Here is a 26,486-nt window from a genome sequence, read left to right as displayed (position 1 = left end):
CAGAGTCCACACTCATCAAGGTGATTCTGGTGGCCCTGTGTTGTTCCTACAGTGCTGTCTGTCTGGTGGCCCTTGACGAGAAGCCCTGACTATAAGCTTTTCTGGACTTGGTGGTCTTTTAAATAGATTTGCGAAAAGTCTACATTTGATGTACTGTAGCTTTCTGTCACATTTGAAATTTGTTATTGAATGTTACTTCTGGAACTACAAACAATTGCAGCAACCTGTGATGTAGTTACTCCCACCAGAAGGCATTAAGGACCCAAACAGAATAGCAATTAAAAACGATAAGAAAGATTTCACCATGTTTATGATTAGTTGAGACAATGTAATTCATCATATCCACTTAGAATGCCACCCAGTTCCCTTCAAACAAGTTAAATCTTGTCCTTTTTATTACTGCCAAACAATCCCAGGTTTACAGGTAGCCGTAGGATTACTACATTGCACTAAATCAGCTTTCACCATAAAAATAACCATAATTTCTACCTCTTACAGCATCCTAACAGATGAGAGTTAATGTCCTAACAATTAAAAACCAGAAAGCCTTGAAGAAAAAACGTAACACACTCCAAATCTCTCCACTCAGTTGACAATATGTGAACCTACACAGCCAGCTGACAGTAGTCTATCAATTATTCAGGAGCAGAAAGGCTCGCAAAAAGTACTGCACCCGTGGCTATGCAGCAGTAAATCACTGTATAGCACACCATCTGCTGCTTGTCAAAACCAGCGGTTGCTGCATGCACAGGAGTGCAGAACAACATTGATCCTCAAGTTTGGGTTGATATCCACTGTGAGATTAGACCATGTAGATAAAATAATGCGGATATGTATAATACCCATGTCACCTTTTTAGTCATTGGTGGGAGAGCAATTTCACAATATGCACAATGTGGGTAGTCTGATGTTCATGTATCCATCTTGTCTGTTCCACCTGCTTGAAAGGATGTTACTGTAAAATGAGTATAAAAATATTCCTCGTAAAATATTGAGCATCCACATGACAGGATGTTAGGACGATTCTCCTGCTCGTCTTTAGGTCCTTCACCCTCGTTGGTGGTTCAAAGCATAGCCTCCTCCAGAGACAAAATGTCCTGTATTCAGACTTCAATAATGCAACGCCTTCATTCCTAAGGCTAAGGGCCTGGCTTGACATCTGACTAATCGCTGACAAAACCATGGGTTTAGTTTGCAGACTTGCTGTGCTCTGACTATTTCTGGGCAAATAAGCAAGAGACTTCCCTACAATATTCGTTTATGTGATACTCAGTAACAACAGTTAAAACATCTGGCAACCTCTTAAAGAAATTATATATTTGTACACTATTTATTTATTACAACAGAAGCAGGTCATTTGGTCCAAACTGAACATTGCCTGCCATAGAAAAACTAGTATATCTCCATTCGGTATCTGACAAGGGACTAATGGCTCAGTCCAAGCATAAGTCATGCATTAAACAACTCACAGGGTATTAGAAAATATACAGTAGTCACAACAGCATTTAAGAAATTCATTATATGCCAAACTGCTGATTCACCAGGAGAACAAAGTCACTGCAAGTTCTCATTATGTTGGCGATTATCAGTTTTTCTGCATGTCAAACTCAATATTGTGTCTTGTCAGTCACACAGTCACAGAATGGCTGCTCTAATTATTTGTTGTGTTTACATTTCCTGACTTCTCTCTGTGAGACACATTTCACCCATTCTCACAGTCCCTGAAATGGTAATTGATGCCATAATGAACATCCTTTAAATGCAAGTTTGTATTATTAAACATGTTTCAAAGGGTTGACAGGTGTATATAACACTGTTCTTTTGAAAAACACTGTTCCTCCTCACAGCAGGATTTGATTATTAGCACGCTACATCATTATGACCCAAGTTTATTGTCGTCCAATATTGTCATTAAATAAATACTGACATATCTGCGAATGATTTTAGCTTCACACAGTTGGAGAAATAATTCCAGTTAGTATACTCTCTGGGTTTCACTGTTGCCTGATTTGTGGGTAATGTTGAATGTTTTTAAAAGTAACAACAGCAGCCATTTTATAAAGCTCAATTAAAGAAAAAAAAAAACAACATACAAGTCTGCACTGTGAATTTGTCATTTTGTAAGAATTATGCAAACTCTACACACAACGCTTCATAAAACAGGAGTTCAGTTTTGCATCTACTAAATGCTCCAACATTATGACAAGATGCGGCAGCTTAGCTGGCAGCACAAGCTGTATAAAATGTGCACATAAACACATAATGTACCGTAGGTTTAACTTCTATTGCAGCTTAACTTTCCAATTTGGATTCATTCCTTTATTTGGTAATATGAAAATGGGGAAGCTGCAAAAATGAAAAGAACGTTTGTAAAGAGATTCTTAAACTTTTCAGCCACATGCCGGGAACTAGATAAGGAGAAAATGTCAGTTTCGGTGTATGAATTACTCTGTAATGGCACTGCGCAGTTTCACTTTGCTTTCAGGCTGATAGCAACACAATCAGCTAGTCCCCATAAGTCCATTCATTTCTCAGAAAGAATATGTGTGAGTGGGTGCTCGGTACTGGGGAAATATGGCCAAAGTAGTGTCGGACAACAGGCTTGCCAGCTAAGACTGAGTCAAGCTGAAAACGTAAACCTAAAAACGTAAATATAGCTCCGTCTGGAAAGTGCAAAACACAGAAGAAGTTATTTAATGCAGGTATGAAAGTCTCATCCTAAAACTTCAATGTGAATAAATGATGCTGTTACATTCATTTATAATATATAAAAGACTAATAAATACAGCAGATTCAAACTGCAAACTGAAGCATGTGCAGCGACCAAAAGGCATGACAAATCGTCAAAGAATAGGAGGCTGGATTAAAAAAAAAAGGATATCAATACAAAGTGCAAATTCGAGATCATCCAAATCTCAACATTCTCAAAGCACTCACCCAAACTATTCAAGAGGTGTCGGTAGAGCAGCAGCAAAGACCTTATCCCTCAATGGCTTCCCACCATTGAACACAGTTATGTTTATTGGAATTGTACTCAGGTCTGTGCTGTGAGTGTTTTTCCTCTGCAACACCTGTGAATTTCTTTACACAGAACAGCTAACTGAATTATTGGCCTCTGTGTCAAGGACATTTTTTGTGAGGAAGTCTGACAGAGAGAGAGAAAGAGAGAGAGAGAGAGAGAGAGAGAGAGAACTAACTAAATATCAAACTCACTTTCACAGCCCCTTTGACGCATTTCAGCTAGGAGGGCATAAACCAGCCATGTCCCAGATAACTGGTACCCCGCACTGCTATGAAAGACTCACTACAGCAGTAAGGTTTGCATAACTGCAGACAATATGTGGGGATGCACCTCACTTCCAGAGCACCATATGGAAAAACACCATCAATTTAACAAACCACTGAGGATTTTCTCTGAAAAAAAGGGAGAACAAGGGTTTCAAGATGACTCACAGCAACATATTGGGAATCATTGTGCAGAGTAGATATTGTTGATGGATTTTTAATCAGGTGAGGGTAATAATGGTGTAATTAATTTCTGAATTGAACCTTAGTCTCTGTCATCCAAAGAGGTCTGGTGAGATGCAAAAATGTGACTGAATACACCTAAAATAGGCTAAGGAAACTTGAGATGCATACGACACACAGCATTCAGGACAAGGAACCTTGTCAGCTAAATATGCTAATTCTAAACCTACAAACACTGCTGTGCTCAGACGGTTTGTGTCCCCAGTGTCAGTGTCTGCTGGCTAAAGAGAGTATGATAGAGCAGTGCTTGTAACTGGCTGACACAAAAGGTGAATCCGGCCGAGGGTCAGCCCTAAAATGAGAAAAGGAAAGAAAAATCCAGCAACACCAGAGAGCAGTGACAGCAGGGAACGAAGGTGAACAGCAGTGTGTCCTTTCAGAAATGAAGACGGACAGAGGACTCCTGTTCGCAGAGGTTGAGCACTTCCTTTTTGGCATATTGCTAACCAGATTTCATTAATCGTTACATCAGTCAGTCCATAAAAAGTATCAGCTGTTTTAGACAGTTAAGATAAAACCATCAGTGGAAGGCAAGTGAATGCATGGACCAAAATACAAAGAATGCATGTTGTTTACTCATTAAAACAGTTCCCTCTAGGACAGAACAGGATATGAGGCTGCTACAGTGGCATTTTGGTGTTTTCCCCACTTTTGTTTACCTATTTTTCCTCCTGAGCTGTCAGATTATTAATATACAGCTACTCTCGTGCAAGCTCTAGGCGATTCACATAGTTATGCAACTCAAAAAGCATTCTTCAACCAATGAAAACACAGTTGGTGAGGCGATGTGCAATGTGAATCTCTGCATCATGAGGCTTTGTGCAATGATTTAGGAAAACTCTCGAGATGAAAATGAAGATTGTAAAAAAAAAACCAAAGAGTTCTCCAGATAACAATGCTGTGAGTGGGCTTGTGTAACTGGACAAAAGGATGGGAGGAATTATTTTGATCAATATTGTACAATGAATGCTTCTTGCAATAGCCAACAATTACCAGCCTTATCATGGGTGGAAATAATTTCTGCAACTCTCCATCATGCTCTTGGAAGATGACAACCAATTTTCTGTCAAGTCAATAATCTCTTCGGGAGAGATCGAATCTGCAGGATTTCTTCAATTTGGCTGGCACTCAAAGCCAAACCACACATTACACACAAAGAGAACTTAAATTAGTAGACATTTGTTTCTGTTTGTTACTCTTTGCAATGCAGTCTGAGTCAAAAACAATTTTGCTGAACACAAATGGACACTGGTGATCTTTTATGCTGGGATTGGCAGCAGCACAGTGTAGAGAATGAGCGAACAGAATGGCTCAACACTCAGCAGAGCACCTTCAGCTTTACAAAGCACCATAAGTGACCTGCCACTCACCCAAACGGAGTTGTTCATTCGAGTCACAAAAAAAAAAAAAGGCACACTGGAGTTTGGAGCTTAGAAATGAACAGATATGCTTTGTTAGTACTTGTTATTACCAGTGGAAGAGGAAGTATTCAGATCCTTTACTGAAACAAAAGTACTAAGTAAGTAAAAAAAGTACTCACAATTATGAAGCTAAAACCATGAAATGTCTTTCATAAAATTACTACTAACTGAAACTCTCAAATAATTGTAATATTCCCCTTTGAACTGTGGAAGAGTGCATGTACAGTACTTGAGTTAATGTACGTAGATTCATTCACCACAGGTCAGTGGTCAGTCATTGATTTTCCATTCAGTATTCAAATCAAAAGTATTTTAATTTAAAAAAGCTGCTTTTTGATATGCTTTTTGACACAGAGTCAGAGATCCTTAAATTGAATGTCAAACGTACCAACACTAAAACATGCTCTACGACAAATGAAATGAATGAATGAATTCAAATGGATATTTGTCTGATGTGTCCGTGCCTGCTGCACTGCTGTCAGAACTCAAAGGGATGTTTTTGTTGTTCTGTAAGCTGTGTCCTTCGCCTGCACACCAGCCTCAAAAAAGGAGCAGCCTTCATGTTGAGCAGCTACTCGCACAGCTGAAGTATTCTCCATCCTCCCCTCCTTCCCTTTGCCTTATTTCTCTCTTTGGCTGAATCTTTTTTTTCTTTGCTTTTCTTTTTTCAGGGTTTCTGTTGATGTTTGCACTGCTCCGAGCGTTCTGAATGTCAGATGGGCAGATTCTCACTTGGCAGCTCTAAGAAATGGCAACTCAGCTCTCCCATTGCACAACCCCATGGGACTGGGGAGAGAAAGAAAATGGAAAATGTCTCCTCTTCTCTAAGATTTCAAGGGACAGGAAAAAATATATTTAATGAGGCCCTGTGTTGTTTCTCTCAGATTCTGCTTCTCGATGCCTTTTGGAATAGGCTAGAAAGAAGACAAACAGAGAACATTTTACACGCATTGCGACCCTGAAGGCATGTATCCGAAGACAACTGTGGGCAGGCTATCATAAAGTCCACTGTTGTTATTAAGACAATATTAAATCACTGCTCCTAAACAAGCTTGATATCACAGCTATAGGATGCACTTTGCACCTTTCTGGTGTTTTTGCCTCCAAGGTTCAATTGCATCTGCCGCTGCCACTTGCACCTGAGAATGTTGAGGTTGTAATGTAAGTGTGATTTTGTGGCTCTTCAGGGACTGGAATGAAACTGCTGTCATTTCTGGCTTCCTCTCTGTGTGTAGAGAGACTTGGAGCTGACACAGGGTGCATTTTAAACACCTCTGTGTGATCCCTTCACAAGGACAGACCCTCAGAGTAGATTTTGGAAAGGCGCAGAGCTGACATGAAGGCTGGGCATGTTGCTGCAAAATGGATGTCAAGAACTCAGAACAGCTGTAGTAATGGTGAGGTTACAGTGACAAGGGTGCAAGAGGAGAAGTGTGGTATAGATATGGTCACCAGGCAGACAATATTGCCCTAGAGACAGAGGAGCTGAACAGGTTCCTGAGCCCTGACAGGACCAAAGGCTAACGTGCTCATACATACTAAAGCCCCAATGCATTTAAGACAAGCCTCCATTAACATTTATTCACACCCCAGAGGGATCACCATGAACCCTACATCTTTGTCAGACATGTGCAGACCCAAATATGCATGCACAATACTGAAGAGGCAGATGTCTTTAATGCAGTGAAACTGTGTATAAAAATAAAACTGAGGAGAGAATAATAGAGACTGTCTCCAAAGATAAAGAACCTAAAAACAGCAGGCCTTCTGCAGGAAAGTGCACGCTTTTATAAGCAGTCAGCACAATATCACCGAGTAGACAACACGGAACAACAACCTCGCATTTGTGCAGAAGATGACTAAATATAAACACATCCTGCAGAATAAAGCCACTCCTCCTCCTTCCTTGTGGTCCAATTCAGACAGACCAGATGAGAGTTTCACCAGATGTGTCATATAGGAAGCCGTTTTGCTACAAATTGGATGATTAACAGAGCTGTGCAGCCAGCATTGAGGCACTTGGCTGTGGTACACAGCTCAGTGGAGAGTGATTGGCTTTGAGGGCCGAGGGAGCAGATGGGACGGGGACACGGAGCTGGACCAAAATGCCTGACTGTGCCTCCTTAGTTTTGGATCAAAATATCACTTCCACACCGTTCTGTGTTCAAGAGTTATCACACACAAAAGGGGTGCCTCTGTTTCACGTTGCAGCGGCTTGTTCTTCATGGCAAGTTATCTCCGCCTTTAGCTCCACCCTCTTAACATTAATTATGCAGCTCAATGCAGCACTCTGAATCCCTGCTGCAGCTCACCCACACTACAATACTCTGCTGCTTTCTCCCGCTCTCTCTGTCATACACAGACAAGCCACAGAGTGTTTCTCTCCTTATCCCCTTCATGACTACATTCTCAACTATCCATAGTCAAAGGCAACATTTTCCTCCCAGCACCACCTTGTGAATATTGTGCTGCTGCAGGACAGAAGACATGGCCGTGGCAATGATTTTTTTTAAGAGATTTTGCAAGGTTAGATTACATTACATTCTTACTACAGGTAGAGAATAGCTACACATGTGAAACCCTGGTGAATAAAATATTAAATCAATTTACTGGCAATGGGAAACAGACATAAACACTGACAAAGAAAGAGCATGATTTTTCTGTTAGAAATATAATAGATACAGAGACAGTTGTAAATATCTGTTTTAAAGCAATGATCAAATGCACTTGATGCCTTGCATATGTTATACAAGCAATAATTCAAACATAAGGCACATCTGATGTGAATGAATACATTTACGTCTACTGCAAGTTGGATTACTATCTTTAGTTGCAGCGTGACTCAGTCACAGCACATCATTTTGCCTTATCATTTTCAAAGCCTGCTTCTGATTTCATTGCAAATCAGAAGCAAACACGGTTTGATGTGCCGAGGCGCACACACTTTGCAGCTCAAACACCTGTCTGGCGAGGTGTAATTGACTCAACTACTCCTGAACACAGCCAGAGACACGTTCTGGCCTTGTCACAGGAGCCCACACTACGCTATGTGAATCAGCAAAGCAGAGGGGAAACCAGAGAACATACAAAGAGGGAAGCTATCACGCTTCAGCCAACCCCCACCCCCGCCCACCCTCACCCCGGGCAGGCAGTGGGACGGAAACGTGGCAACTGTTAATGGAAGCAGAAACAAGCTTCTACCTCATTTCCTGGAGTTTTCACATGACTAAGATTAATCTCACATTTGCATGCATGTGTTTGTGTTTGTGTGTGACAGAAAGACAGTACTGCTTACCCAGCCAAAAGCCGTATAGCAGAACTTAAGTGTGAGGCTATCCCGTGTGGGTCATTCGCACTGCCTGACTTCAAACTGAGCTAGTGATTTTTCTTTAAAATCAGCCTACATCACAAGAAGATCTCTACAGTTATTTATGGGATCATTACTACTTACTCACAAGGGCGCCCTCAACAAAATGCCAAACCACAGGCATAAAACCACCAGCTCTTTAAATGCACATGTTGTTTGTCTTCCTATTGTTGCCATTTCAATAAGTTCAATAAAGTGTCCATCGATGTTTGCAAAGATGCTACCTCTGGAACAAAAGCAAACAGTCAGGCAGATGTTCCTAAGGAGGAAAACATTGCCAGGGAAGCTGGTATGATTGGACTGGCAATGGGCAAAGTGAATGTGCTATATGGTTACATAATCCAGGGGGGTGGGGGGGAGCATGTATTGACTACTCCCTCTCTCTACATGACAATGCGCTGGCATGCTCAGGTCGGCTGTTTTCTTGCAAACACCGTGTTTCCATCACTCCTTAAAAATCTGGGCATCATCAGACATCCTGAATGCACAACGGCGGGTCAAAAGCTCTTTGTTAGGTTGCTGTTCATTAGCAGGCAGCCCTCTGTGCCGTGCAGCTCTGCTGCTGCAGGGGTCTCTTCAGTGCATGGAACCGGATGGTGAACAGAGAACACAGCAGGGGCTGGGCACTGCAATGTACTGCAGTGCTCGCAGCTCTGCTATGCACACCCACTCTCTTCCATTCTTGCTCTGCCTCCGACAATCTCTCAATCTCTCGCTCTATCTGTCGCCCTCTCTCGCCCGTGCTTGTATCATTTGTCTTTCCTTCCTCTCTTCACTGCCTTCTCATTGCTTTTGTCCTTTTCATGCCCATTTTTGTCTAAAGCTTAACTGGAATCAGTCTGTTCAACGCTGCCTCTTATATTCTGCATTCAAACTGGTCTCTGTCATTCTTATGCACACTTACAAACACTTTTACAAAAACACATACATTAATACGCGCTGTAACTTGTCCTTGGAGACTATGAAAAAGTGCCCTCTTTTTGGTTATGGAAAAGGCACACGCACACACAAACACACACACTGTCCTTCTGACACTTCACTGTATTTATCACAGTGTCATTCTCGTATCCCCAAGAAAGTGTGTTCACCTTCAAAATCTGTAATGTCTCATCTGTGCAGCCTAAACAACACAGAAGGAACAATATGTGCGCTTGTTTGGCGAGTTTATATAGCACCTCCTCTTGTCTTGACCTGGAGATTTTTGTCGTTGCTGTGAACTGTTGTATGTCACGGTGGCAGCCAATGTTGCTCTGCTAAGTTCACCATCATTTACAGGGGCACACTACACGCCCATTACAGCCTGGGACAGAGGGCGTCATGAGCAGTGACAAGTTACAGTGCATCATTTGTATTCATACTTAAGAACAGATAACACAAAGATAAACCTCGAAAGGCAACTTTCTAATTCCACCACTAATCCTTTCCCAGTACTTCACTGAAGGCCAGGGCTGTTTATGCCGTCTGATTCTGGAAGCTGCTAAAACACTGAATTAGACTTAAGTTTAGGTAAACAGGATATAGATCTGCGTGTGTAAACCAGCCATTCCATCTAATTAAAAGCGGTTAAATCTCCTCCATCTCTCACGCTCTGCTTCTGTTTTAAAGAGGGATACTGGCTGTTTCACAGGAACAGCTTGGGGTCTCATTTCCGTTTCCCATTAAAGAGTTGAGGTTTCTGATCATTGCTGTCTAAATGAGTGTCTCAATACGCTGGCTGTGAGCCACGGAGGCACTTTCCCGGTCGCTCTCAACCATGACATGAAACAAAGCTTTGTGTCACAGTAGGTATCTGAACTGTATGGGCTGCGGTCGTCACACGTTTTCCATTTTCTTTCCACTGATAAAACATAACACTGAATCTCCTGAATCGTTTTTAACTTGATTTCTGTGAAACTTAATTAGCTCCGAGCCACAGTCAGCTGACATAATGTATCACTTCTGCTCTTCTAATAACATTACCCTTTAGATTTTATTTTATCACCCAAATAGTTCCATGATGTCAAACCCGACTGATTTTGTTGCTGCAATCAATTTCAGCACACAGTTTGTGTTGCTCTGAGCCTTGCAATGAAAAGGAAGGTAGGACAAAACCACAGTGCTGACACTCTACACATACAGTGATAATACAGGTGGACAACGACAGGAAAGACAAAGGTTTATTTTTGGGGTTTTTTTTTAAGGAAAAGGGCTAGAAAGTGAGCTTTCAGCACCTCTGCAAAACATAGTCCTCTTTAAGAAGGACCGCGTTCTAAAAAAAGGAGAGCCGCATGAATAATGAAAAGTGTCTTCAACTCAAAAGGCAAAAAGAATTGATGAGCTGCAGCCGACTGCAATATCAAAGAGGGATCGAAAATGTGTCTGCCAGACAAATTAGCGGGTCATCTAAATAGACATTAGCTTTGCCTTAAACTGTCATCACACTCCTGTTACTAAACACTGGTTTTCCTCTAAGAATTCAAATGAATCTCATCTTAAAAAAATCTTTGCTCTGAGCTCTGTCCATGGTGCTGAAATGACTTACATGTCCTTCCCAGCCCTCTCCTTACCCCCGTCTGTAGCTGAGTGTTGAATAATTGAAACATTATTTAAAACCAGTTACTGGAATCAGCCATTGTGGTCAGGTTCATGCATGTCTTGGGCTTATATCTCCTGTCTGAGGTTGATAGGTATGAGCCTTTCTTTTATGTAATGTGAAAACCTTATTTGTGTTACAGTACACACTTTATTCTTTATCCTGTCTAATGCTTCTCTGCGTGCCCACACACAACACAGTCCATCCATATTTCCCCCCATTCTGCAGCAGGCCGGCGTTCGCTTACATTTTCAACAGAGGAAACGCACAGTGCCCACTGCTGGACAGTGTCACATCTTCATTCACAAATGATGAAGGTCAGATTTAAAAAACAAATAAATAAATAAATACAGTGGGATGTAATAAAGAGACTGTGAATTTGCAGAAAGCTGATAATGAATGCATACTGAAAAAATGCATTAGTATGAATCAGCTGTTCTTTACTATAAACAAAGAAAGCTTCACTTTGCTGTCTGCGCTCATTTTACAATAATAATGAACTATATTTTCAGTGTATGAATGCTCCAGTGAAGGCAGACAGACATGATAGAAAATATTTTTTTCTGCTTCTTTGGTATTCTGTAGTCGGTAACCCGATTCACCCAATCAGAGAGCGTACTTTTGCTGCAGGCTCTGACTGTAGGAAGTCCCAGAACAAACAACACAAAAAGTCATCACTAGGCTTGAATGCTTTCAGACCCAATATGTTATCTAAGCAACCCCCGCGATACCCAGAACACACAATGAGAGCATGCATGACAAAACAGGCTGCAGCACAGAACACACTGAGCTTATCAGCCTGCACTCAATTTATAAGGGACAAAACTTTACTCTCATCCCAACCAGGGATAATAAATAAGACATTTTAGAAAACTGGAAGATGGTTTGATTAGCGCTGCCTGGACTTGACTACATGCTGAGGCAGCTCCGTTCAGGGATGTAATGGGATACTGCAGCACTAGAGAACCGTGTGCACAGAAACTTGCCTAGAAGCATCAGGGAGTCCCGCACTAACCTTCCCCCCTCCCTCCCTCTTCCTCTCCCTGTCTCTTCCTCTGCCTTTCCCTCTGCTTTTCTGTAAAGTCTTAACAACATGATAGAATCATCAAAGTAAAAATCCACATGCATATTCAAATGCACTTACATGTGACAGAGGGCAGATAACATAGACCATACGCTGACAAATAACAGAAAAACAACTTCAGAAGTGTAAAGACAAAAAACCCAGCATGCCTGTGTTAGGAGGAGGATGCAGCTGCTTACCTTTTGTGCAGGTTGCTCTCCTCAGGACACCGAGCTCTTCTGCTTGTCCACAGTCTCCGAGACACTTTGAGATAGAGAGAAAAATAATCAATCTTCTCTTACTTTCTCTTGTTTCCAGTTTCAGAATGAATAAATCTGGAGTCTAACACAGCCCTCTAGACACACCTTTACTCTGTCCTCCTGTAAACTCTAACCCCAAACACACACACAGACACTCATTCAAATGCGCCCCAAGACTGGAGTACACAAATTGATAAAGATCTGCTCAAGGGAGGGATAAAAACTACACACACTCACACACTGCAGTTTTTTTTTTCTTCCTCTTGCCCACTCGCTCTGCTGCTTTTTTCCTGCTGTCTTCGCCTGCACTGTCTCCTCATTGGCTGAGCTGCTCTTCAATAACATAAGCTCTCTTCTTTAATTGGAAGGGGGCCAGTTATGTGGTGCACCAGAAGCCCTCCCGCCCAGCTCATCTGGTCCTTTTTTTTTCCCTTTCTCCCCCCCTAAGTGCTCGTGGAGAAGAATGCTGAGCTCTGCAATTTCATACGCATCGAGCAAAGAAAAAAAAATGGAATGGAGGACAGAGGGGGGAGGGAGTGAGGGGGGGAAGGCAGGCGGCTCTGTGGGAGAGGAAAGGAGTGAGAGTGGGAATGGGGGAGAGCATCGGCGGCGAATCAGTGGACCGCAGTGGGACAAGCAGAAGCTGCATGGGAAAACAAAGAGACAGGGGCTGTTAGGTGGGGGTGAGGGCACATTTGGATGCACGGTCCCACAAGCTGCAGCATGTTGAGGTGTGACAGCGGGTCAGATGAAGGGAGATTTCCCTGCACTCACTGCAGCATGGCTTGGTGGCTCTGCTGCAGTGTGGAGTCTAATTGCCAAGCAAGAAGGGGGATGGGAAGGGAGGAGGAGGAGAGTGGGGGTTGGTTGCAGTGATGTCGAAGTACAGTCTTCCAGCCAGCCAGAATATATATGGGGGGAAATGGGCAGGCAGCCGCAGTGTACAGCGGTTAATGCCTTCTCCTCATGAATTATTGAAGGTGTCCCAAAGGAGAGTGGGAGGGTCACAGGCAGCAAACTACCGAGGCTGTTCAGATAACCTCCCTACTACTGAGGTTTATTTTAATTACTCACACCTTAAGTACATGTGAAATTATTAAAAGAAGCCCCCTTTAGTTTGAGTATTTACTGCGATGAACGTAACACAGAGCCGTGAATGGAGATGGTGTAGTATTAGCTCTCTGCTTCCCACTTCAGTCTCACGATGTGTTAAAAGGCTTTCCCATCCGACAGAAAATGGATGTGTGGGATTGACTTTGTGGTGTCAGGTTCCCTGACTCACAACTAGTCCATCCAATGTGGCCTGGCTGCATTAAAGCACAATACCCAGGCAGATCAATACTGGATCATACAATAGCTCAGCCATCTGCAGACAGAGTACAATGAGCACTCTAAAAGTTATATGATCCCCACAGAGAAATGCAAATACACTGTTAGCTCAATCAACAAGGCAATCGCCCGGGGGATGAATGGGAAAATAGATTGCTGATATTTTAGGCTCAGTGTAAAATACCACATGCTGTTAAAACCAGAAAGGACAGGTGGACAAATCCTGGTGACATCTGGATTTAACGATAAATCTAGATTAGCACCTTTTGGAAGCAAACAGCTGATTGGAGAAGTGACAACAGAAATAAACTTAGAAAAAAAAAAAACCAATCTGCTGAAATATGATATTTCATACGTATCATCTACATGCAGACGTTCATAACGGATTGGTTGACTCTGATGAGCATAAAAGAACATATATTTCCATGTAATCTGTGACAAAACTTTATTGAAACAAAATCCCCCATGGCTCCATATTGTGGGAATAATACAGAAAGTGCTTCTTTACAACAATAAACAAACTTTTTCATCAATCATCTGCGCTTGTGTTCCCTCATCACAGTGGCCTCTGCTCTCTCAGGAAGGCTGTAGACCGTGATGGAGATGTTTGCATGTTTGAACACCTGTTCCAGTATAACCGACACTTTGTCCCACTGCAGCCGATCCAGGCCACATCCAATACTGTCAGAAAGAGAGAGAACAACATCCTGTCACTGCAGCAGTAACAGACACGACGCAAATCTTGTTGAAAAGAATTGAGCAAATGCCTATTTCTCTCTTTAACGTGGCTTGATGAAGCCTAATTATATGTGTTGAAATGCTACAAACCGAGGTATTGATATTTTTGTTACTCCATTCAGTACACAGTGTGACTTCATGTCCTCCAGGCTCTGTCTCAGGCTGTCATAGGTCGGTTTTTGGCTGGCCTTTTTCTTCGTGATCTAAAATAAAATACCAGGAAAGCAACATTTGTACAGGGAATATTTGCACTGGGAACATTTTTAATTAATTGTTACACGTTTACCAGATAGTAGACAAAACGCTTGTCTCTCTTCAGTACAGCACACTGTCCTGTCACCCTTTCTGTTTGGATATGGAAAGATAATAACCACATTAGAAACAAAATGATGGTTTTTAAGCCTCATCGACGCACTGGCGAATAGAACTGCAACAATTAGCTTCTTAGACAACTGAAAGAAAATTAATTTCCAACCACGCTAATAATTAATCATTTTTGTCATTTTTCAAGCAATACTGTCAAACATTTGCTGGTTCTGGCTTCTTAAGTGCAAGGATTTGCTGGTTTTCTTTGTCCCTTATGATAGTCAATGAAGAGTTTTGGGATTTGGAATGTTGGTTGGATTAAAAAAGCAATTTCAAGACATCAATTTGGGCTCTGAAAATTAGGGTCAGTATTTTTCACAATGTTTTTTTGACAGTTTATGGACTAAATGACAAATTGTGAAAATAATCAATATCTTAACCGGAAATCTTTTTAACAATTGTTAGTTGCAACACTGTTGGTGGACAAGTCATTGCTATTTCATACTGCTCAGCAAAAAATGTTCCAAAGCTCAGATGTTTATTTAAAACGCTAATGGGGTCTATCCAAAGAGAATACAAACTGATGCATGTGACACCAAAGATATTTTCATGTGAAGGGATGGTGAAGCCATAAAACAATCCAACTGGATCCATCCACTGATACAAAATATATATACAGCAGATGAGATGTTACTGATATACACATAGTGTAGAATAAGGTGATTTTTTTATACACATTCTGCTTAAAACAAAAGCAGTTTGTCTGTGCTGGAAAAAAATGACTGCCGAGGAATCAGTACCCCTCAAAATAAGACACTTTCACTCCAGATTAATTTTTAATAGAAGTTCTGACTCACTTTGTTCCTTTAACTCCTCTACTCCTTTGAACTTCTGCTTGAACATCACGGCGATGCCTGCCCCCATGCGGCAGTCCTCACTGATACAGTGGGCCAAAGCTTCATCTTCGGGGCAGGAGAACAGGTTCCCAGTAACATAATTTAGTCTCCAGTGGTATACTGCAGACTAACCGGGAGGGGGCAGCATTACACCATGTGCGCAAACAATATGACAGAACAGGAAATAAACACTGGCGTCTGGAGGGAGAAATATGACGGAAACGCCCATTTAACGCAAGTAAAACCGAAGCAGGTTGTTTTTTTCCTCTAAGAGTATGCTTTACCTTCATTTTGCCCGGGCTGGACAGCTTCTTAGGATCAGAGGACATTGGCAGTGAGCAGAACATTTTTGCGGTGAGTCGTGTAGGTGTCAACAATCGTGAACGCACATTAAAACAAAGCAGGATTATCGGCATTCATTTAATACTACAAGACGTTATCAGTTAGCATAACATGCGACGGTTAAGCGTGTCGCGTACGAACAACTGACGTTTTAATGGTAAATAAAGTGACTTTTCTGCGGGTTAGCTCTGAAGGCTCTGAAGACTTGTCCGTCGCAGCAGTTTGTAGCCGTGCAAGTTTTCTATGTTCTCGCGAGAAAAAACGACACTTTGTAGAGTCACTTCCTGTATGGGCGTATATACGAATATCCAACTTAGGCTTTACATTTGTGCTTGTACGCCTTATGCTCTACTACACTCTATTTCACTCCATTACATTTCATAGAGAAATCATGTACATTTATCTTTTTATTATATTTTTGACAATAATGTCTACTTAGCTGTGTCACTGTCTGGATCTTTTGCTGTCTCTCCTGTCTTGTTCATTATCCTCCCCTCTTCCCCTCTTGTTGATTCCTCCAGGCAGTGGGCTAGAAGAGGACGCCAACGCTGGTTCTTTGTCCTCATTGTAGTTGTCGGTGTCACTGTCGGAGGAGGCAGTGCTCACCTCTTCTCCTACTATGCATGATACCTCTGTCTCCCTCAGAGTGTGCAGTACTGAGACAAACAACTAGTTCTACATGATTATAACATTATTAATTATACCATTAATAATATAGCATAAAACATATAGCATAAAACAGAATAAGGCATGTTAAACATTTTTTAATCCACACTGTCTCTCCTGTCTTGTTCATTATCCTCCCCTCTTCCCCTCTTGTTGATTCCTCCAGGCAGTGGGCTAGAAGAGGACGCCAACGCTGGTTCTTTGTCCTCATTGTAGTTGTCGGTGTCACTGTCGGAGGAGGCATCGGACAGTTTGTTTCCTGCACCGGAATCGTTTCCTGTTCACCTCATCACCCTCATCTTCCTCTCTTGCCCTCCTCCTTGATCCTCCAGGCACTGTGTTAGAGGAGGGCGCTGACCCCGGGTCTTCTTCCTCAGCATCAATGTCGAGGTCACTGTCAGAAATGGCATAAGGCAGTTCATTCCTCCTGGATCCTCCTGGCAGGGGCTCTTCTTCTTCCACAGGCTGGTTATCCAAGTCAACTGGAGGCTCAGCAGGAGCATCTACAGTTAGCTGTCCATCTTCATCAACTTGTTCCCCATGGTGATCATCATTATTGTTGACATTGTTAGTAAATAAATAAATATATATATATAAACTAAAAGAACATTTGGACTTTTATATCTAGAAATAGGTGTAAATAATTGTCTTAGCCATTTAGCTCCATTCACTCACATTCATTGAGGACTACCTCACGAGTGCCTTCTCGTGGATTCCAGCCAATTTCAGTACAATGGCACTGATAGTAAGTGCACAGGCTGTCCATAGAAGGGCTGTGGTCTGGAGGTTTGTGTCTATGAATGGTGTAAATTGTAATTTTTTCCATTCGCAAATTAGTGTATACTTCACCAGATTTATATCATACAAAACAGTGTGAATTTTGTATTTATTTATTGTGTTTATTGTTTATAAAGATCCTGCAAACTCTCATGGGTGCTTTTATTTGTTCTGTTTCATGAGATTCTCCTTCAGGATCAAGTCAAGTTGCTAAACGTAGTGCACCAATAAAAATCAGTCAACTTAAAGTTGTCCTGCAGCTGCATGTCCACACAGTGCAGACAAGAGGTCTAAAAAGCCTAAATAAGTGAAAACGCTTCTCTGTAATGGACCACGGTTGTAGAAAGGTTTTAATTGGGTAACTCTTTTATTGATTTTAAGATACAAAACAAAAAAGAATATGCAGCAAGCACCTTATGTCTGCAGTATCTACAAAATACAAGCCAATGAACAGACCTTCTGCATGGCAATAAATAAGGTCAAAATTACTGTTACTCAGTAGCCTAACTGTGAAATCTGAACTGAAGTAAATGAACAGGTAGCTCCTTTGCAAGCAAAATATTGCAGTACAACGCCAGGATGACTGTGGTACACATGTAAACTGCAGCAGATACAAAATCACAACATGATCGGTCACACATAAAGGGTGTGTGTTTGTGACAGTTTGACAGTCCACATGTCCAGTCTTAGAAGTTAGCGCTGCGTCTTCGATCATTCATCCAGTCCCCAGGGTTGACATCCATCTGGAGCATCTTCATCACCCACTTGTCCCTCCGTGCTCCGTCAATGAACTCATCCAGCGACAGCTCCCCTAGGTTGCAAGGGACAGTTATTCTCTGCGCTTATTTTACTAAACATTTCTTCATTCCTGAAATCATAATTTTAATAAAGAGAGGACCTTTATGTAGCTGAGACACGCCTTCCCATTCATTATACACAACAATGAACACATGTTTACATTAACTTCCCACAAAGCCATTACAGCAGCTTGGCACAGACCTTTTGCATCATGCATGAATCATTTTGAGCCATCAGAAAACTTTACAAACACTTACCATCTCCATTTTCATCAACCAGCTCAAATATCCGGTCAACCACTTGGTCTGGGGTCAGCAGATTGCATTCTTCATCAAGCTCTCCATGACAGGCTTTCTTCAGTCGATAAATAGACTGAGAGTGACAAGGAAAGTATGTTACAAGGACTCTTACACTGACTGCATTTCATTACAGACCACTGATTCATCACGAAAGATTCTTTCAAATGTTTTGAAAACTTTACAGATCAATAGTTTCATACAGTGACTGTGTAATTGCAAATATTACCTCCACAATTTCAAGAAGCTCTGTTTTATCAATGCACCCACTTCCATCTTTATCATACATTTTGAATGTCCATTTGAGCTTATGTTCCAATTTACCCCTCAGGACTAAGTTCAAGGCTGCCACATACTCCAGAAAATCTATGGTGTTGTCCTGTGCACATGAAGAGAAAGAGTTAGCATTTCAGCACTTCAGAATGCAAAATGTTTCTTTTGAAATTTAAAAGACAAAATATCTATACTGAAATATATTAGACAGAATGTAAAGAGTTTTCTTAATAAATGCAGCAATAAAAAAAAATGTAGGGATGCAACTAACCAGCCATCTTCTCAATGGTTTCATTTTCAATTTATGAGAAAACTGAAAAATTTCACAGGAACCTAAGTTGACATGTTCAGGTCGATCGCTTTTTCTGATATTAAACATTTAGTTTTTATTGAGGACAAATACCAGCAAATATTCAATTGTCATTAGCTGGAGCCTGTAGATGTCAGTATTTTTGCTTTACTTGCACATTTGAACATTGATGGACTAATCGGGTAATAAAATAAGAGTTTCAACTCTAAAAACATGTGCTCAATGAAGGGTGTCCACTGCAATTGTCACAAATGCTTCCAATCAACATCGTTATTACTGTGGAAATTGCTGTGTCAGTATTAAATGAAACACATTTTTATGCACAAGAATTAAACTTCCACTCAACAGAAGTTTGTACTTACGCCGTTCTTGTCAAAGGCTCGAAACATGTTTTCAATGTAATCTGCGGCCTCTTTGTTTTCAGTAACGCCAAAAAAGCTCTTGAACTCATGCATGAAGAGAGTTCCGCTTGGGCATTCCACAACAAATTTTTTGTACCACTCCTGCAACTCTGCCACATCAATTTCCTTGTCTGGGTCACAATCCTCGCTCAGACGCTGACCCATTGTGGAAAATCTTTCTGCAACTCCCTGGCAACTGAAATTATTTCTTACATTACATACAACTGTTTGACCTGGGTGACTCTTTTAAAGCCCCCCCCTCACCCTCCTTCATTACAGAATCCACAAAGGTCTGTCGTCAGTAACTGAAACGAACCTTGCGCAAATGAGCAAAGACCAAAATGATCAAAATGACATCAAAGTCCACACCAGTTGAATTGTTACTGGGCTCTCTATCGTGGCAAATCCCTATCTGAAAGTGAGTATGAGACACAGACTGTTATGGATCACATGATAAAGGATTACAAATGGGGACTTGTCAAAATCAGTTAGTGCACAGACACATCATGGCAGGATTTCCTTGTGGTCATGCTGCTACCTATCCTGACCTTTTGTTAACAGTGTAATATTCCGTAATGAAACAAAATCTTGAACTACTTATATTTGTGAAACATGCCAAGGTAAATTCAGGAATAAGGTCTGTACACTAGTGGAAAATCCCAACCCACTGTTGCCAATGTAAATCAGCCACCGGTGCTGAGAGTTTGACAGTTCTTTGTTAACGTGTTTCTTTTGAGTCTCAAAACAGTATGGGAGGGGAATGCTCAGGAAATCTTTCTCAGTATCCACGGAAGTTCCAGGCTTATCATTCATACAGATCTTATGTCTTATATCTGTGCTGAAAGACCTGACCTTCAGATTAGTTACTGTTACCCTGGTTACTGTTTATATGTCTGCTTCAGTCTTGCAGGCACATATAATAAATGTCTTGTAGCTAAATCCACTAATGATGGAAATTACATTACAACATTGCAAGAGGGCAATAGGTGAGAACGTCTGTCGAGCTTTTTGCCTTATAGGATCATTTGGAAATTTGGAACTACAACAGAGTAAAAGTGTCACTGTTCATAGTAATCATAACTATTGTTTACAGGTGAGAGCCTGACCTGGTCCATTACCTTCCTGCTCCACAATATGTGCTGATGACAGGGATGGAGATAATCTTAGCTTAGAAGTATCAAGGCCATCTGTGGTGTCACTGGATGTTATCCTCACACGATTAAAATGATTAACACCTGTTCTTACACAAGAGATATTTTAAACCTATCCGTAACTTCCTACATCCAATCACAGTTTCCTGTTTCCTGGGAAGGTCTAATAAAGACCTACTATTTCTGTACGTAGATAGATAGATAGATAGATACTTTATTGATCCTGAGGGAAATTCATTGGCTCATTTGCATTGATGGACTGATCCAACGTAACTTTTACACTGCAGTCATGCTAGCAGCTCTATGAGGCTGTAATAAGTGAGGCTACATGTTCACACCAGCATGCTAACATGTTCACAGTGATAACACTAGCATACACTTTTATTTTTTTCTTTCTTAAACGAAGAATCAACCTCAATGTGAGTAAAAATCAGCTGGATTCTTCCTCTGGAGGCCATGAATGTCTGTAAAAGATTTCATTGCAGTCCATCAGGTAGTTTTGAGATATTTCATGCTGGACCAAAGAGGTAGACTGATCAATCAATTTATGCCTTTAAGACAGGAGAAGACATACAGAACATGGTCAGAAGACAGGAGATGACACACAGCAAGGGGCCTCGGTCGGACTCAAACCCAAAAGCATACCACGCTTTTACATTTTTAGCATTTATTGCTTTCCATGAATACTATGATACAAGCTCAAGCATTCAAATTCCAGCGGTCATCAGTTCTACGAAGGCAGTGGACATGTATAACAAGTCTACAAAAACTGATTTACAGATACATACTTTAAAAATCCAAACTATCAAAAGAGACATTAGTACAACTAAGGTATGACATACATGAACTGTAAAAGTACCTTGTGTGATGCAGAAATGGCTGCATTAAGCCAAATTAATATTCTGTAACTATTGGCAATATTTTGTGTTTGTAATGGCTTAATTAAGTGACAAAGCAAAACTATGACATTCTTCACATCCTTGAAGCAGTCAATGCATACAAGTGCAATGCAATGTTAATAAGAAATACATTTCATGGGATGTGCTTCATTATAGAAAAAAAGCAAATAGACATCTCTGAAGTACTGCTTCACATTCTCAATGGCAAGTGTCACTCGTTCAACTGGAGAGACACACATTTATTAAACAGATCAAAACAAGTGTGCTTAGGCCAAAACACAACTCAAACCATCAAGTGTATCTTTTTGGAAATACATGCCAAATGATTAGTGAAATCACTGAACACATCAATTATGACGGTTAAATTATAATGCTCGAATATAAAATTCAGAAAAAAAAGATTAGAAAAAACCTTTAGTCAACAGTGAAAAAAGCAATCTCCATAATTTTCTTTAAATCACTTCTTTCCAGTTTAAAGACCAGGTGACATGTGGCCTTAAGTAGTTGAAACTGAAGAAGACACAAAGACCCTTCTATGAAGGATCTCTAAGTCCACATCGCTCCTGGTCCTGAAGTCTAGAGGTCCACAGTGCTCCAGATATACCCTTGGGGTGGTATCATACAGTGTTAAAAAAACAAAGTCTGTCGGGGCAGGCTGGGCTTCAAATTAGTCCTGTTCCCCAGGCTCTATTGCAGTCTTTGAGCTGTTTGAATTGTCAGTGCTGCCCTCTGTTGACAAGTCAGGTGAATTACTAGAAGAAGGGACTTGCTTATCACTGGGTAGACCTTTCCCACTGCTGCTGCTGCTGCTGCTGCTGCTGCTTTCCTCATTTTCCTGTTCCGATGTCGTGTTCTTTTCTGATGGACCGGGTTGCTCAGGTTGATCCACAGTGCTGTCGTTCTCCAAACTGTGGACATCCCCCGTCTCAGATGAGTCCTCTTCCTTTTCAGAAGGTTCTTTCTGTGTGCTGCTCGGCTCTGAGGACCAAAGTAGACAAAATTCAATATTGTTTAATCTGATGATTATTCGCTCAAATAATCTATTGCTTTTGACGTTTACCGAATTTCTGAAACAGTAAAAATGCCCCGCACAAATTCCCAAAGCTCAGACTGACATTTTATCTGACCAATGATCCAAAATACAAATATGTTCAGTTTACTTTACACATTTAAGAAGTAACGTAATTTTGTCATTCTTTCTTAACAAATGACTCAAATAGTTTTAACTCATTATGAAAATAGTTGGAGGTTAATTTTCTGTTTGATTGACTAATCAACTGATTGTTGCAGTTCCAAGCATTTTACTGTCACATTCTGAATTTAAAAAAGAATCTACAGGTGTTAACTAATATACTCACAGCTATCTGTACTTCTAGGCCTTTTAAACTGAATGCATAAACAGAAACATCGGTGTTACAAACGATTACAACACTGCTGAGCAGTCATTTTAACACCTTCATGTTAATGTTTAAATTGTCTCATATTCACTTTGTGATGGCAACAGCAGCCAAGAAAGAGATTTGCAGTAGAAAGAGCACTTTCTGTGTATGTGCAAACTGTTTTAGAAAGATACAATAAGCCACAGCATAGTCCACTAACTATGAAGATAAAAAACAATGGTACTGAAACACATTAATACTTCAGTAATACAAACCTCATCTTAAAGGAAGATGGGTTAACACTTACCGTGATCCTCTGAAATACTAGGAGCGCCACAAGATGTTCCACTTTGGTATTCTTGACCGCAAGAGTCTTTTGAAGACTCTGGTGTCTCTGACAAGCTCTCCGACCCTTTGCAACATGGTGAGTCCTTCTCTTCACTTTCTGTTTGATCCCCTTCTTTTTCGTCAAACTTGAGCCTCTTGACCTCATGCTTGTCAGCATCAGAATCATATTCCTCCTGAGGGTGTTTGTTTTTTATCCTGATGTTTGGTGTAATTTCACCTTCTGATGGCAAGGAATCACTGCAATAATGACAAAAACACAGCAGTTTGTATATAGTCCTTAAAGATTCAGCCTTGACTGAATTTGTTTATTGTGGAAATGACTACATGTAAAAATAGTGAGTAGACAGTATACTAAACCTTAACTCACAGAGCCAATGTATGCATATTCATTTCAGTTACCTGATACGGTGCTCCTCCACCTGCTCTGTGGTTGGCTCTGCTTCTTTATTGACAGGACAGTCGGGGAGCCCGTTGGTTGAGAGCGAATGACAGCTTGACTGCTTTGGTCTGTTGAGCGGTTTTGGTGTGCCCGGTCCATTTACATTTCGACTGGGGGCAAAAAAAAAAAGGAAACGTCCGCTTCTTATGCAAGTCATAACACAAGATGGCTAATCAGCAGAACTACAGAGACCCAAAATGAGAAACACAACATTCCTGCACTTAACATAGTCTTGTTGGTTTCTGAATAACTGGCTCTAAAGTAATTCAGTTTTCCACTTGCTGATGAGGCAATTTTAGATTTGTGGAAGTCTATCACTAACAAATATGTGGCTCCCACCTGTCTGAATATAGAGAAGAGTTACCAGGAAACATCACTCCATTCATTCTGTTTACACTGGATGCCCCATTTTTCCTTCGAAAGAAGTAGAAAGGCACAAAAACAACTGGCTGTTAATGGTAACTTTGTAAGTGTGACTGAATAAGCAAATTCAAGGGAGCTGTCAATGTGCATCAGAAGCAGCTTAACAGAAATACTGCAGCCAGCAGTTTAAGGGGTTCAAAACAGCTGATGCACTTACTCTGATGTGGGGTAAACACAGCTGACCACCATTACGTTCTGCAATACATAAACGATTAAATGTATTACAATTTAACCTGAAGCCAAGGAAAGCATGTTAAAACAGTATTCATCAATATTGTTTATCTTGAGTGAAAACATTACATGTAATGGACTTTTCACACAAAATAGTGCAGTGCAGCGCTCACCTTCTCTAAACCCATGAGAAACTTGTCCGTTAATGTGTAGTTGCGTTTGGGGTCTGTAAGTAGTTCACATAGACGCTGGATGGTGAATGGGATTCTGGAAGAGTTGTCAAGAGATATATTTAGGATTAGCCACACGCAGCTGTCTCACAGCCAGCATCAACGCTTGTCAAACCTGGCTGCACTGGATATTAATGAGAAAAAACTTGGATCACTCTGGATGGACCTGGTCAAGGCTAGTCACAGCTGGTCACAAGTTCTGACATCAATGATTAACCCTAATTATTTACCAACATACTACTTATTATATTCTAGGATTAAGGTTTTCATAGTATCATGTGTTAATGCTAAAACACCAAGCTAAAATCCAACTGACCCACCAATGAGGACAGCAGTTGTTTGTATTTGTTTTGTTGCTTGAAGCTAACTCAAGAAATTGTTGAGTCCAGGTGTGAAAAAGCTAATATTCATTTTCAGATCTTACAGTTATTTTGCCATGTGGAAATTCAAGAAGGAATTTCCAGACTAGGAGATTTAAATGTGTTTATGCAGGCAAGTCACATGCAAAACATAAAGTACAATGGATTTGCAACTCATGCAGCTGATTTGATTTTAATGAAATGATATTTTACACTTTTTACATTTAGTGCACACCAAATTATCTGTTTTATTTTTATTCAGCTGATGGCATGGAAGAAGAAGAATATTAATAATGCGTCCAGCAGTGTGGAAAGGCATTGATGGATACATTTAACTGAACTGCTACATTGATTTGTTTTGTATGTGAGGTCGAGAGGAAGAATTTGCTCAAAATTTGCACAGTGTCTTAATATTAGTTTTTACTCACCCATTGTAACCATCAACTATTTTCAAGATCCTCTTCTTCATCTCTTCAAAGGGAACATAGTCTACATTGGGATTATGTTGTCCTCTCTGCTGTGGTGCTGAGGCGTGGAAATCATCCATGACTTTTTCCAACTTAAACATGAAGTATGTTTTAAAGTGTGACCATGGGATCCTACAATATTGGAAATACAGTTCATGCACACAAAACAATGAAAAGTCAATGAAAACATATTTTTATGAAAACCCTGATGCAAAAAAAGCTCACACTTCATTTGCAGAATAACACCTTGCAACATTTTTGTGTATGAAGATCTGCAGAAACTGTTTTAATGTTTTGTGTGAGCCCTTGGGGACTACTCACACTGGCTGTCCTGTCTTGGCAACATGACACAAGAACTGCTCAAGAAGAGGACACGTCTCTTTTTTGCCTTTCTTCTCAAAATCTGTGAATGTCCACATGAAAAAGAAGAATTAGTGTATTGCTAATGTTCTAAACAGCACATATACTCTGTCTCTAACCCAAAGTTGAAAGTTTTCAGAATAACCCACAGTGTTATGACCAGATAGATACTTTCTTGATCCCGAGGGAAAATCAAGTGATCCCGAGGGAAATTCAAGCACTAGAAAAGATGACATCCCGTTTGATTTCAGACCATTTCTGGCGCATGGATTTTCCGTTAGATATGAATAGTTGATAATAAAGTGTCAATTATCGCCTTTGCCAAGTGAATATATCCCCAACAAGGAGTAGAACATGTTAATGGCCATATCATTAAACCGTCAAACGCCAGCTGCAGATAAGGGAAAGTGGAAAGTTCCTGTAAGTTAGCATGTTTATTGTAACGTTACACAGCTAGCTGTTTACATACTTCTAACTGGCAGTACCAGAATAAATAGATCTACAGTCTAAATTTTGACCTTCTTCTTCTTTGTTGACAATGATATTAAATTAGTTAGGTAAAGGACACACCGAACAGATTGACTCTAGATTCCTCTTCTAAGTTAAACGATGGTCGTTGATGGCAAGCTAAGTTACGGTAACGTACGTAACGTAATTAGCAAACATTACATATTTGCTGGATGCAGCAAAACAAATATAAAAATCCTACTCTAAAATGAAAACAGTCATGTAGATACTCTAAACTGTACCTTGAAACGCTTCCAATAACGCGTCGATGTCCATAGTTGTCTACAGTCACAGGTAGGAAATACTTGCAAGTTAGCAGTAGCAGGTAGCAACCCAACAAAGCTGGCAGCATTTACTGCGCATGTCTGAAATGACGTAGACACAAATGCGGAAGAGGGTCTCCAGGTCAA

The 26,486-nt window shown here is 40.7% G+C and overlaps 4 protein-coding genes across 6 annotated transcripts in view; all 4 read right to left on the bottom strand.

Moving 5' to 3' along the window:
- The window catches only part of LOC124063185 (synaptotagmin-2-like), a 51,458-nt gene extending 38,852 nt beyond the window's left edge, over window positions 1-12,606 (bottom strand). Inside the window, exons 1-2 of one of the 2 annotated variants that reach the window (XM_046396575.1) lie at window positions 12,317-12,606; window positions 12,152-12,215 (exon numbers count right to left, since the gene is read on the bottom strand). The gene's annotated coding sequence lies outside the window, so the exon portion shown is untranslated. The remainder of the gene's footprint in view (window positions 1-12,151; window positions 12,216-12,316) is intronic. The other variant, XM_046396577.1, reaches the window with a different exon arrangement.
- Window positions 12,607-13,968: 1,362 nt separating this feature from the next.
- On the bottom strand, window positions 13,969-16,088 carry oard1 (O-acyl-ADP-ribose deacylase 1). The gene is made up of 5 exons (XM_046395713.1): window positions 15,765-16,088; window positions 15,442-15,607; window positions 14,565-14,623; window positions 14,369-14,481; window positions 13,969-14,221 (listed from the first exon to the last, which is right to left on the bottom strand). The coding sequence occupies exons 1-5, from the start codon at window positions 15,894-15,896 to the stop codon at window positions 14,074-14,076; spliced, it is 618 nt and encodes a 205-aa protein (XP_046251669.1). The 5' UTR covers window positions 15,897-16,088; the 3' UTR covers window positions 13,969-14,073.
- Window positions 16,089-17,486: 1,398 nt separating this feature from the next.
- On the bottom strand, window positions 17,487-19,631 carry guca1b (guanylate cyclase activator 1B). Its single transcript, XM_046395714.1, has 4 exons — window positions 19,305-19,631; window positions 18,589-18,738; window positions 18,321-18,435; window positions 17,487-18,076 (listed from the first exon to the last, which is right to left on the bottom strand). The coding sequence occupies exons 1-4, from the start codon at window positions 19,506-19,508 to the stop codon at window positions 17,952-17,954; spliced, it is 594 nt and encodes a 197-aa protein (XP_046251670.1). The 5' UTR covers window positions 19,509-19,631; the 3' UTR covers window positions 17,487-17,951.
- Window positions 19,632-21,144: 1,513 nt separating this feature from the next.
- LOC124062768 (serine/threonine-protein phosphatase 4 regulatory subunit 2-A-like) lies at window positions 21,145-26,455 on the bottom strand. 2 transcript variants are annotated; one of them, XM_046395710.1, is made up of 9 exons: window positions 26,319-26,455; window positions 25,531-25,612; window positions 25,171-25,341; window positions 24,327-24,420; window positions 24,140-24,177; window positions 23,899-23,973; window positions 23,520-23,669; window positions 23,080-23,357; window positions 21,145-22,371 (listed from the first exon to the last, which is right to left on the bottom strand). In XM_046395710.1, the coding sequence occupies exons 1-9, from the start codon at window positions 26,350-26,352 to the stop codon at window positions 22,061-22,063; spliced, it is 1,233 nt and encodes a 410-aa protein (XP_046251666.1). In that variant the 5' UTR covers window positions 26,353-26,455; the 3' UTR covers window positions 21,145-22,060. The 2 variants fall into 2 exon arrangements, with proteins under 2 accessions (XP_046251666.1, XP_046251667.1); XM_046395711.1 differs by lacking the exon at window positions 23,899-23,973.
- Window positions 26,456-26,486: the final 31 nt, after the last annotated feature.

The sequence above is a fragment of the Scatophagus argus genome, chromosome 8, assembly GCF_020382885.2.
Source record: "Scatophagus argus isolate fScaArg1 chromosome 8, fScaArg1.pri, whole genome shotgun sequence".
NCBI lineage: Eukaryota > Metazoa > Chordata > Actinopteri > Scatophagidae > Scatophagus > Scatophagus argus.
The sequence above is the reverse complement of the archived record's forward strand: the minus strand, read 5'-3'. Positions and strand labels throughout refer to the sequence as shown.

Coding starts and splice junctions, on each gene's coding strand:
- oard1 (XM_046395713.1), bottom strand. CDS start 15,896: ATGCCGATAATCCTGCTTTGTTTTAATGTGCGTTCACGATTGTTGACA. Junction 14,482..14,564: donor AGCGTTTTGTCTACTATCTG/GTAAACGTGTAA, acceptor ATTTTATTTTAG/ATCACGAAGAAAAAGGCCAG. Junction 14,222..14,368: donor ACAAAAATATCAATACCTCG/GTTTGTAGCATT, acceptor TCTTTCTGACAG/TATTGGATGTGGCCTGGATC.
- guca1b (XM_046395714.1), bottom strand. CDS start 19,508: ATGGGTCAGCGTCTGAGCGAGGATTGTGACCCAGACAAGGAAATTGAT. Junction 18,436..18,588: donor AGCTTCTTGAAATTGTGGAG/GTAATATTTGCA, acceptor TGTCACTCTCAG/TCTATTTATCGACTGAAGAA. Junction 18,077..18,320: donor GGTTGATGAAAATGGAGATG/GTAAGTGTTTGT, acceptor CTTGCAACCTAG/GGGAGCTGTCGCTGGATGAG.
- LOC124062768 (XM_046395710.1), bottom strand. CDS start 26,352: ATGGACATCGACGCGTTATTGGAAGCGTTTCAAG. Junction 25,342..25,530: donor GCCAAGACAGGACAGCCAGT/GTGAGTAGTCCC, acceptor CCAATATTGTAG/GATCCCATGGTCACACTTTA. Junction 24,421..25,170: donor ATAGTTGATGGTTACAATGG/GTGAGTAAAAAC, acceptor CAACTCTTCCAG/AATCCCATTCACCATCCAGC.